Here is a 12,786-nt window from a genome sequence, read left to right as displayed (position 1 = left end):
TCCGAATTTCTGCCCCTCTCTGTCTCCCCCCCCGCCCCTCCTCGCCCTCACCGTTAAGTACCAATGAAATTTGATTAGACTTTTTCACCGCTTTGGCTTACCACCAAATCTAAAACGACATTTCCAACGGAATTTGGATTGACGATACAATTTCGCGTCGGAACGCTCTTAATATTAGCCGCGAATAACTTTGCTACTAAATTCTTGTACTAGAATTATTATTTGTTTTTGTAATACAAACGTAGAGCAGTTATTGGGATATCGTGACAAGCATTGACGTACCGTTCGTACTTATAATAATTTTAACGACATTACCGGATAGATTTTATGTCACCTTGTTTTGAAACACATATCAGAGGCACAAGATACAGGTCATAGGCATATATCGGCACGATTTTTAACGAACGAACCTTTTACAGTGAAATTCGACTAACGCTATAAACTACGAAACCGAATCGTAGCGGATACACAGTGGAATTATGTAGTTGTATTATTAGTATACATACATATGTACATATAAACAACCAAGGACAAAGGTTGTGAGGGAAAACCACATCGCAAGTGTAAAATGTATTTCTCCAACACTATTGGTATTCGTATTTCTGACATTTTTCAAAGTTTACAACGTTTCCTTACGGAGATGATATATCTGCCTGAAAATGTAGAAAAAAATAATTACGCATTTCTTACAACATGGCATAGAGAACCGCACCTGTATGTTCCGTTGCCGCCTCTCTATCACGTTACTTTTCACATATCGATTGAGTATTTTGTGCTCCTCGATCGTAAGATACAATCGTTCGATTATAAACGTCATGAACGTTTCGCTTACTTTTTTATTCGACGTACTTACGCCAATTTGTCGGCGAGCGTTAATACTCTTTGTTGCCCTTTTACTTCTTCTTCACCCATTCTCTTTTACAATTGTTTTACTTTTTCCTCTGTATCGAATAAAGAAGACAAAAGTGATCTCCGTTTACACACCTATAAGTCTTATTTCTATATCCGAACTAGCTATCGTATCAAGAAAAAAGGAAAAGGGATAAAAGTATCATGAAAAATAAAAACGAAATAAACTATTGCAATTGACGATTTCATCGCGTTCAAAACAAAAAATATGTTTATCGATATGTCGGAAATTTGTAAATTGATGACTTATTTCAAAACACGAAGCGTTTTCGTCGCTCGAACCTTTTTGTTTGCGTAAAAAAATACAAAAGAAAATGTTTAAAAAGAAGAAAAAAGGAAAAAAAAGACAGAAAATTTACAATAATTAAATATCGTATGTCCAAAACATTTTAGTGGCCGGATATAGTATAAATGTCACTCGAATAAATATGAAGAACCTTTAACGTTTATCAAAACTCGATTCTTGGTAAGAAGTTAGCAGATAAAGGATAATTAGCGTCATCGACGATTCATAGATCGATGAACGTTTAAAGTTAAATATACAATGTTCCGTGAGCAAACACGCTTGTAATAGGTATTCGATTTTCCTTAATAAAACAATCACGCATTTTATTCTTCTATATACCTGTACGTGTATATATATATATGTATATACATATATATATGCATGTGCATTACACGTAATGTAACTTAAGCAGACTTTAACACAGTGATAGATAAAGACCCGCTTTAACATTTTCGTATGTACAAGATGGATAAGATTAACAACGGTGAAAACTGTAACGTTAAAATGTCGATTCTATTCTATAATTCTGTTCTCAGTGCAATAGAACTGCATGAATTTGAGGGGCATCGTTTTTTGACAAGATTCTGCCGAATTACGATGCTAGAATTACAGAATAACGGTATTAAAAAATCAAATAACGCGTTTACATATTTCCACGATGAATATTCGAAAAGATGCTAGCGAGATTTACATTCTCCATCATCTCAGTTTTCTGGTCCGTGTATTTCTGGACCTTGAAGCGGTAGAGCCACTGCCGATACTGAACATACCAGGCGTGGAAGCATTAAATGTCGTTGTGGAATTTGTTGTGCCGAAGTTGATGGATGGAGTTGTTGTTGGAGCGGAGAAATTAAATCCTGTACCTGAATTGTTTAAAATGTATTAATCGAAATGTATAACCGAGGATACAAGAAGATATTAGCGTAATTAAAGTTGTAAGAAAGATAGAGAATAGTTTTCACCTGAATTCGAAGTTGTCGTGCCAAACTGGAAAGGTGCTGAAGCGGAAGTATTGTTATTGTTGCCAAAGGCAAACGCGGTAGCGTTCTGTTGCGGTGGTTTTTGGTTTGCTCCAAAGGTGAATATTCCAGAGGTGTTGCTTTCGTTCGCATTAGCGTTTCCAAAAGTGGGAGTAGAGGACACGTTGGGAGTCCCAAAGGTGGAAGATTGTGCTCCGAACGGTGATGCCTTGTTGCTGTCACTAAATGCTGGTGGACCGTTTGCTGTGGATGCAGTTCCCATGCCGAACGTAGGGTTCGACGAGATAGAGACGTTTTGCCCGGCGAACGTGTTATTCGGCACGGAAGAATTGAAGTGACCGGTAGTACTGTTCGCGGCTCCAAACACGGGAGCACCACCGGTATTGTCGCGTCTGAATATCGAGCTCATACCAAAGTTTTGCGAGGCAGAAGTTGGCGCTCCTGGATTCTCCTTGTTTTGATTTTGCGAGGCAAAGTCGGGGGTACCGGTAGTTGTAGTGCCAAAAACCGGGACAGATGCGTTGCTCACGGGAATGTTGGTAGAACCAAAAGTGGAAGCGGTCGAATTGCTGGGAACATTTGCAGCACCGAACGCCGATGACGTAGTTGGTTGCGTCGAACCGAATAACGTCGAACCGCTGTTGCTTCCAAATACTCCCGAACTGCTTTTGAAACTCGTACCTGTTGCCGAATTCGCCTGACCAAAGATGTTGCTCGTCGTAGAAAACATAGATATCGAGGTGGTCACATTCGCGTTTGAGAACAAGTTACTACTGACGTTGCTTGTTCCGCCGGTGTTTATTCCGGATGTAGATGTACTCGCGCTAGAACCGAACATCGGAATGGAAGTTGTGTTTATTGCTCCCATAGATGACCCACCGGCTATGCTCGAGAAGATTGGCATCGAATTCGTGGATGCGAATCCAGCAGAAGTAGTGGCAACGTTAGAACCAAAAACTGACGTGGTCGTGCTCTTTGGGAGAGTAAAGGTAACTGTGCTGACGCTCAAGTTAGACGTACCAAAAACTGGCTGATTACTCACTGTCGTTGTCCCAAAGATCGATGGAGCGGACGACGGGTTAGTAAATATCGAGCCGGTATTCGGAGCGATCTGGGCCGTGCTACTATTGATCGTCGACGTCGTCGACGTCGACGATGAAGCTCCAAAGCTCGAAGGCAAATTATTGTTCGCAACAGCGAATGGACCTACATTCGAGGTACCGGTAGCTGTATTTGTCGTCATCGATGCTTTACCGAAAGAAAAGCCAGCTTTGCTATCGTTTACGGACGAACTGGACAAAGGATGCGATGCAAAGGTCGAGTCTGTCGATGATCCAAATGTAGGTAAGCTAACTTTTGGGTTTGCTTCGAAACCGGTATTAGCTGAGCTTGCACCCGTAACGCTATTAGCTTGCGTGCCACTATTACCATTATTCGAAGACGTCGCTGCGTTAGGAATCATCGAAGCCTGTCGAGACGTACTCGTCGAAGCTCCAAACGTTTCGCTATTTACTGACGCATTCCCTGCTGACCCAAATACGAATCCTTCGGACTTGGTGGACGTTGTCGATGGATTATTAGTTTTGGTTCCAAATGTAAACAACGGCGTCGATACGTTCACGTTCGATTTTGTACTCAATGCGTCATTCGAGCCAGTAATATTTGCAATACTTGTGAATGGCATAACGTTTGCTTTCGTGTCGATCGATGTAAATCCCGTATTCTGTTCTCTCTTTTCCGCGACAGTGCTTAAATTTGCTGGATTTGTGTGTGGCGATGTGAAGATCATACCGCCTTTCATATTTCCGATCGATACGTTCACACTCGTCGAACAGATTGCTGCAACTTGCGAAACATTTGTCCTTGGGTTGCTTTGACTCGGCTCGTTTTTAGTGTTTGCTGCAGTCGTACTCATAGAAATTACCGAAGATATTGGCGCAGCAGTGGTAACATTCCCAAAAATGGTAGTTGTTGCGGGAACAGCAAGTAGAGGGGATTTATTAGTAGCAGACACGGTATCGAACACGAACGTGGTACCAATCGGCAAAGTACTTGTCGCCGATGTGATCGTAGTTGATTTGTTAGAATCGAAATTTTGTACGTTAAAGCTCATCGAACTGGTCGTAGTTGAGTTCGAAACAACAGGCTGAGATACGATTTCAGATTTCGTAGTCGAAAGCGTAACCCCAAGAGTAGAATTGATCGTTTTATCTGCCACGGAAGTTAACACGTTTTCAATTTTCCTCTCAGACGTATCGGCAAACTGAACGTTCGTATTCGAAGAAGTATTTTTGGCTGGTAAATTAAAAGCCACGTGTTTTGGTGACTTTGTATTCGATTCGCTGCTACCAGGACTAGGTGCCACAGCCGATGTGGAAATGGGTGTGGTATTAACGTTCGTAGTGGTAGTCGAAGAATTAAGGGTCGCACAAGTGACAGTACATGCGACAGACTTGACGGCATTTACTTCTTCCGCTTGAATCACCACGTCTGGATTAATCCGACTGGCACCTGGAAACAAAAACGAATATTCGTAAATTAAAAATGAACGTACTCGCACGTTGAATTTCCTTACCTTTACCAGATATGGCATCAAACATGCTTTGAAGTCTTGCTTTCATGCTCGTTTGCCTCATATCTGTAATATCTTCCTTCTTTATCTCTTCTACATCGTCGGTAGTAAACTTTGCTCGTATATTACCCTGCTCTTCGACCAACATCCGTAACTTCTCATTTCTTTCCGGTTCTGCCCTCATAAATAACTTGTGTGTTAACTTGGCTGATTCGATGGACTCGATCGATTCTACGGAATAATCTTTATCGCTATTCTGCGCATTCAAACGTTTTGTGTGTTTGCGGTCTGATTCATTTTCTATACTTTCATTGTTGAAATTTCCTTTAGCTGTTAAAATTCCCTTCAACGGTGAATGTTCTTGTAGCTTATCGGCAGAGTTACACGCGTGTGAATTATTTTTTCTCTCCATTAACTCGTAGTCAGGACATTTTGAGCTTGTGCTGTGAACTTGTGCTACCGTTTCAGTACTAGCACTTTGAACACATTCCAAAGATTTAAAATGCTTTTCAAAATCTGGGGTTCCGCTTCGTGAAAAGTCTCCTAAAATAAACAAACCAAATGTAAAACAAGTCCAAGTATTTTATCGTTGTCGTTATCGTTACCATTACAAGATTACAAATTATTTCGACCTACTACTTACTAGCTTTCCTTTTGACGCCGGAAACAACATGCTTGCTAGAACTGAGTGAATTTATAATATCGTAACACGACGGTGTTTTAGTACGTTTCGTGGGTCGAACAATTTTATTACTTTGGGGAGAACTATCTTCTTCCGATTTCAAGGATTCTTCTCTGCTCCTTTTCTGCTTTGTTTCATCCTGTACCTCAAATTCCTTACTAGCAACGATATCTCTTCGTTGTTTCTTTGCCGGGTCGAAAGCCACATCTTCCCTCGAAGCGTGTCTTTTTAGCGATATCTCCCTTAAAGCTTGGGCGACGCTAGGCGAGGAACAACTATTGTCAGAGTGACGCACATTCGACAAAATATTTTGCTTCGATGGTGGAGAATATCGTATGGTATGAGACGGTGCTACTCTAACTGTTGCCGGCGTCCTTGTTTTCATAGACTTCACATTTATCAATGGAACTGAACTAGCATGGAGATTTACTTTTGGAAATTGCCCTACCCGATATTTGGATTGATGAGCCAATTTGTTGCTTGCTTCAGTAGCATATTTAGTCAATCGAGCCGTAAGTCCTGGAGAGGTTACGTCATTGTATACTCTGCAATTATATTACAAATTTCTGTACTCGCACAGAGCTGCGAATATCTATGATCGATTAAGGTAGTTTAGACTACTTACTTGGGATCAATGTTGTATCTAGTCGATGCTAAGAGAGGCCCGCTAGCTGTTTGAATAGCTTTTCTTTCTCCTACTTTTGTATCTACTTTAGCAGTTACGCTAGAATCCCATGAAGAACCTTCGGCGTCAAAATACGTTGAATTTTCTACCTGCATCAGAACATGATTCTGTCCATACAGAGGAGACGGTGGTCTCTTTGATAATACTTGACCAGAAGGTGACAACTTGAACGTTTGATTTTCTAATTCCTCTTTATTTCGTGACAACACTGGTGTCGAAGTACGTTTTGTAACAAAGGAATCGTGATCGTATGACGAATGTTCGGAATTAGGATAAAAATACATTTTCGAAGTGATATCGTTTGACACATTGGCTTTTTGTAAATTTTTTGGAATTGGGCTAATCTGCGTGATCGATCCAAAATGGGAAGAACGTTTCTTAGTTGGATAAGGATCGGTACTAAGCTGATAATTCGATCCTCGTCGTCTTTCCATCCTAGAGTAGGGTCGTCTTTCGGTTAGATATCGTTTTCGAAAACGGCGAATCGCAGCCTCAAAAAATTGTCGGATATACAGGTATACGTGATCGATGACAGTTCCGAAACTCGTACGAACTTCGAAAGAAATGTGTTTGCAGTAATCCAGTAAAAGGAACGCGTGCGGCGACAATAAGCTGTCGTTGATAATTAAAAAATAGCACGCATAAATCGTAAGAAACAATGAAATGGTAAGAATAAAAATCGATCCCCAAACGTTGTACAGAAACACGCACCCACTCAACACACTTACTAAAATGATCACACTCCGATTTCTTAATTCCCACATATTATTTCAAACAAATAACCTCTCCATGTTTGAAAAGAGCACATTCACTGAATTACCGGAACCTTGCTGCGTTATACTCGACGACATTATCGACGTAGCAACTACTACGTAGTACATATTAATTATCGTCTCCCCAGTTATTAACGTATTTTTTAATTTATTAGAAAAAAATTTCGACTAAAACTTTACATTTTCTTATTAAATCGCCGATCAAATGATGACTTCTATAAAATATTTTACAACCTCTATTACGATCAACCTTCCGCTATTATAGTACGACGGTCATACTATAGCATGGCGGTCAAAAATCCAAGTATACAGTCGAATAAGCGAGTCATTATAGCGAGTCACATAGAATCGAATAGCGAGCGTATAATTACAGAGTAGCATTGAGCGAGCAACAATTGGGTTGGCAAATGTGCCTGCGGATTTTGTCAATACATTTGTCGCACATTTTTTTGTTTTGCCAACGTGTATATCTTTTTCTTGTTGTTTAGACTTTCACCTTTAATTTAATGAAAAAATTGTATCGATTAGTTATTTAATTTCGTTTTTATCCCAATTTAAAAATGGATTTCGAAAGCGAGCATATCAGACATATTTTAATGTATTTTTTCCGAAAAGACAAGACCGTAGCGCAAGCACAAAGGAAGATATGTGCCATGTTTGGGACAGAAGCCGTGAACGAAAATCAGTATCAACAATTGTTTGGGAGCTTTCGTTCTAGTGAAAATGCTCGGCAATCTAGTAAACATGGCTTCCCAGATTACGTTGATGATAGCATTATCAGGCACATTATCGATAGAGATTTTAAATACACAACGCGTAAAATTGCAAAGGACTTCCATGTACCGCATGAATACGTTATAAACAAATTAAAACAGCTTACGTGTTACAAGGAACTGAATTTATGGCTTCGTTATGAGCTTGACGAAAGTCATTTGACGCAACGCATTAGCATTTGCGATTCGCTTCTGAAACGCAACAAAATTAATCCATTTCTGAAACGACTGATTACTGGTGACGAAAGGTGGATATTTTATAACAAGGATAATCGGGAAAAACCGGACATGAAGCAAAACGAACGAATGATGGTACTGTTAATTTGGTGGGATTATAAAGGACTTCTGTACTTTGAACTTTTCCCAGAAACCAAAAGGATTACTCCAAACGCGTACGTTGAACATGTCGCCAAACTGATAGATGCAGTTCAAGAAAAGCGGTCGGAATTGGGAAAACAACAACGTGTTGTTTTCCAGCATGATGATGCAAAGTTCTACTCATCTTTGGTCACTCGCCTAAAATTATTGGAACTAGATTGGGAAGTGTTGCCACATCACCATTTAACCCTGACTTTGCGCCTACAAATTACCATTTATCGCGTTCCTTGCAGGACTCCTTAAATGATAAAAGTTTTAATGCCGTTGCTGATTTAAACTCGTATTTAATTCAGTTTTTTGCTAACAAAACTCAAGAGTTTTATGAACATGGAATTATGACACTGCCTGAAAGATGACGAAAGGTCATCGAGAACAACGGACAGTTGCTGATTGATTAAAGTTATATTTCTAAGCAAAAATTTTGAATTTTCCTTCTTATTTAAAGTGATCTTGATAGAATCGACTATTACAATTGTATCACTCGTCTCTTTTAATTAACCAACCGTTTAGTAAACCATCGTTTAAAGCGTTTAGTAAAACCATCTCACTTTGGCAAAGATCGTACGAGTCCCGAGAAATATTCTCTCACAAAAGTATACATAAAATGTCTACTAAAGATGGCCACCTGATCATTTTAATCGCTCTACTGTTTAAATAATTAAAATCTCATCTCTACAAATCTATAAATTAAACTAGTACCACTAAATAATACAGCTAGTACCATTTGATAAGAAAAAAAAACCCTGTTATATGTATCTTACATGAAAAACAATTCAGAGCAATAAGCAATGGGCAAATTATTATATTATAATATGCTACATTAGATTATATACGTATTTAGAATAACAATAAGATTGGAATTCGGAATACGTACGCATATATAATATACATAACATGATATTATTATTTGAATTATACATGATTATTTTCGAATAACGAGTGTTTCTAGTTCTAAATAAAATTGGAAGAATATATAAATTATTATGAAATGTGTTACAGCAGAAAATAGCAAAGATATAAATAATATTCTCAAATATCCAAATTTCTACTTTTGAATTTTTTAGCTACTTTTAAATGTCATTTATTTATTTCCTGTACATTACTATACAGATTATCATATAGAAAGAAATTTATTCAAAATATGTAAACTGATGTAAGGTACATATAATATAATTTGGACTTTCCATTTCCGTCCGTTTCATTGTTCAGTTAAGGTTTTAAGAGAGATAAATGGGTCCACAATCCACTTGTTTCAGTTTTCACACTGGCAGCGCACGTGGGAATTCCTCGTGATAGTAAAAACAGGAAGGTTAATAGACACGAGTGCTATCGACCTAGTCGGCCAACGGTTATAACAGCATTTTAAAGTACAGCAAACCATGTCGTGGCTTTTTGGGTATCGTAATGCACAACCGCAAGACTTTTCGCAATTTGTACAACCACCGGCATCCGATGGGGCTGGAGGCGGAGATGATCGTGCACCACCGCCTAGAATTTCTCAAATGGAACCGTATCGATTTGACTCGAGTGCTTTAGAAAGAGCAGCAACAGCTGCCAAGGAGCTCGAAAAATCTTGTATGATCGGTTACTTTCATTTTTTCTTTCAATTAAATATTGTTACGCGAAGTTACGTAAGCAAACAACGATTTACTAGGTTAAGGACCTCATGTTCTGTATAACATGATACTCCGATAATAGTCTAATTCCATGATGATGCAATGATTCGTTATCGAATACCGTCTTCAGAAATTGTTTTCATCAATGAAAATAGTTATGAAGCGGTAAATTTTTACGCAACTCGCAATACTTTTATTAATAATTTTTCATTTCTCAGTCATTCTATAATTTCTTTCCTTTGCTTTTCTTATTTTTCTCATAATTACGTTACATTGATGCGTAAAATAGAGAATTTTGTAATGTAAGTTATTTGAGCTTTTGCATTTTATCTAGCGTATCTCAAGCGAAATTCTTATTCTCTTCTTTTTTTTATAGTGCATGCCAAAGAGGCTTTAGAGCTATCTAAAATGCAAGAAACTACTAAACAGATGGAAAGACAGGCAGAAGTAAAAAAATATGAAGCTAGTATAGAGCAAATGAAAGCAGAACAAAAACGTATTGACGGAGAGGAAAGGAGAAAAGTCTTGCAAGAAGAAACTAAACAGCATCAAATGAGAGCTCAATATCAAGATCAATTAGCAAGAAAGCGATACGATGACCAACTGATACAACAACAGAGAATGAACGATGAAAATTTGAAGAGGCAGGAAGAATCAGTGGCGAAACAAGAAGCAATGAGGAAAGCCACGATAGAACATGAAATGGAATTGAGACACAGAAATGAAATGAAAAAGTTGGAAGCAGAAGTTAAAGCGAAAGCAAAAATAGACAGAGAAAATCAAGATCTGAATATAGAGCAAATTAGGGTGAAAGCGTCCGAAAAACGAGTAACAGTTTTGGAGTCGATAAAGTGAGTAGAAAAACAATTTGGGCGTCGATACGATAGCGGAATTGAATGTATCGAATGATATTTATCGAATATTAATTTCAGAACCGCTGGATCGGTATTAGGCACTGGGCTCACAGCTTTTCTTCAAGACTGGGATAAAGTTATCGCTGCAGCTGGAGGCTTGTCTTTGTTGGCTTTCGGAGTATATACCGCGAAAGGTACAACGGGTGTCGCTGCGCGATACATAGAATCGCGGCTAGGGAAACCGTCTCTCGTTCGAGAAACTTCTAGATTTACAATATTGGATACGTTAAGGCATCCTATCCAAGCGACAAAGAAATTAAAAAGTAAGCAGACCGATGCTTTATCCGGTGTTGTTTTAGCACCAAAGCTCGAAGAAAGATTACGCGACATCGCGATAGCTACGAAGAATACGAAACAAAACCGCGGGATGTATAGAAATATATTGATGCATGGCCCTCCTGGGACGGGTAAAACAATGTTCGCAAAGAAGTTAGCGGAACACTCGGGTATGGATTACGCGATTGTTACTGGTGGTGATTTGGCACCATTGGGTCGAGATGGTGTTACTGCTATTCATAAAGTTTTCGACTGGGCAGCAACATCCAGGAAAGGTCTGTTGCTTTTCATCGACGAGGCGGATGCCTTTTTAAGGAAGCGATCGAGTGAGCATATTTCAGAAGATTTGAGAGCGATGTTAAATGCGTTCCTTTACAGAACTGGTGAGCAAAGCAACAAATTCATGTTGATTCTCGCCTCAAACACACCAGAACAATTCGATTGGGCTGTAAACGATAGATTAGATGAAATGGTAGAGTTTCATTTACCAGGTCGGGCAGAACGTGAACGTTTAGTTCGACTTTATTTTGACAAATTCGTTCTTCAACCAGCGATCGAGGGCAATAAAAGATTAAAAGTTGCACAATTTGATTATAACGCGCTTTGTAGTAAAGTAGCCGAAATAACCGAAGGAATGTCTGGAAGGGAACTAGCGAAATTAGGTGTCACCTGGCAAGCAGCAGCTTATGCTTCCGAAGATGGTGTATTAACGGAACAAATGGTTATAGATAAGTGCAATGAGGCTGTTAAGCAACACAAGCAAAAGGTGATAAATAATTACTTTTTACCGTTCTTACTTTTTTATAATGTTGAGAAATTATTTATAATATTTGTTTCTATTTGGGATTTGTATAGGTTCAGTGGCAGAGCGAACAAGAGAAGCAAGAGGCGAAATCGATTTACGCCACTGAAAAAGAAATAGAGATTCAGCCTATAAAATCCAAGACAGCAGACGAATCATCGTCGGACACAACTTCCATAGCGGCGGCTTAATTAATTACCGTAATTGCACAAAATGTTGCAAGCGATATTTTATTAAGAAATCAATTATTAGTAAATGACAGTGGAGAAAGTGTAAATGATACTGTTACGAGAGGACGGAATTAATACTGACTTTTTGTTTTCTATACAAAATATACGTGTATAAATATTTTAAGGTAGAAGTATATTTGTTGTAAATTCCTAGCTGGATTAAACATTACGTACACATATATATACATATATATATATATATATATCTATATCTATATATGTATATGCATATTATATATATTATATTATTATATATATATGTGTGTGCGTGTATTTGTATATAAGAGTGCTTGACTGACAGCGAATATGCTCTCAAACGTACTTCAGTTACAATTTAATGGAGACAGAAGTCTTACAAATCCTAAAAAATTCACAAAAATCATTAAAATTCAAATATGTACTTTAATATTTTACTACCAGTTACGTTCTTTTTTTTTCGTTTATTTCTAAGTTCTAAGTAAGTTTCTTGAACTTTTCTGTATATTGTCAATTTCGTATTATTTAATCCGAATTTATCGGATTAAATAAATAGTAATTGAAAATTCTCAGGAATCCAGACTAGTAGGTTTTAAATTAATAAGAAATTGTGGAAAATAGGATGCAGATTTAATCGATATCATTCAACAGTACTGCTAAAGAGTTCATGTACATGTAATATCCTATCTTATAAGATTCTGTATCTAAATTACAATAATCATAGATATATACACATTAAAATAATTCGATATAAACGTTTAAGGAACGTTCAAATGTACTCTTATAATTATTAATAAATATTTAATATCTTTTTATTGTTGTTTATTTGAAAAATTAAATTCTTTTAAATTAATTATTTATTGTTTGAAAAATAAATGTTCTTTATTACCAACATCGGTATTATTATAAAAGAAATTACAAGCACTAAAATATA

At 37.8% G+C, this 12,786-nt stretch overlaps 2 protein-coding genes across 3 annotated transcripts; one reads left to right on the top strand and one right to left on the bottom strand.

Moving 5' to 3' along the window:
- Positions 1 to 201: 201 nt before the first annotated feature.
- LOC117163710 (uncharacterized) lies at positions 202 to 7,172 on the bottom strand. 2 transcript variants are annotated; one of them, XM_076622210.1, is made up of 6 exons: positions 6,055 to 7,172; positions 5,391 to 5,974; positions 5,054 to 5,290; positions 4,751 to 4,978; positions 2,158 to 4,686; positions 202 to 2,058 (listed from the first exon to the last, which is right to left on the bottom strand). In XM_076622210.1, the coding sequence occupies exons 1-6, from the start codon at positions 6,876 to 6,878 to the stop codon at positions 1,895 to 1,897; spliced, it is 4,566 nt and encodes a 1,521-aa protein (XP_076478325.1). In that variant the 5' UTR covers positions 6,879 to 7,172; the 3' UTR covers positions 202 to 1,894. The 2 variants fall into 2 exon arrangements, with proteins under 2 accessions (XP_076478325.1, XP_033202147.2); XM_033346256.2 differs by having other exon boundaries at positions 4,751 to 5,290.
- A 2,060-nt stretch (positions 7,173 to 9,232) lies between these two features.
- bor (ATPase family AAA domain containing bor) lies at positions 9,233 to 12,667 on the top strand. The gene is made up of 4 exons (XM_033345884.2): positions 9,233 to 9,613; positions 10,031 to 10,505; positions 10,587 to 11,610; positions 11,700 to 12,667. Exons 1-4 carry the CDS (start codon positions 9,418 to 9,420, stop codon positions 11,835 to 11,837), a joined length of 1,833 nt encoding a protein of 610 aa, XP_033201775.1. The 5' UTR covers positions 9,233 to 9,417; the 3' UTR covers positions 11,838 to 12,667.
- The last annotated feature ends 119 nt before the right edge of the window (positions 12,668 to 12,786 follow it).

This window comes from Bombus vancouverensis, chromosome 10 (genome assembly GCF_051014615.1).
Source record: "Bombus vancouverensis nearcticus chromosome 10, iyBomVanc1_principal, whole genome shotgun sequence".
Taxonomy (NCBI): domain Eukaryota; kingdom Metazoa; phylum Arthropoda; class Insecta; order Hymenoptera; family Apidae; genus Bombus; species Bombus vancouverensis.
The sequence above is the reverse complement of the archived record's forward strand: the minus strand, read 5'-3'. Positions and strand labels throughout refer to the sequence as shown.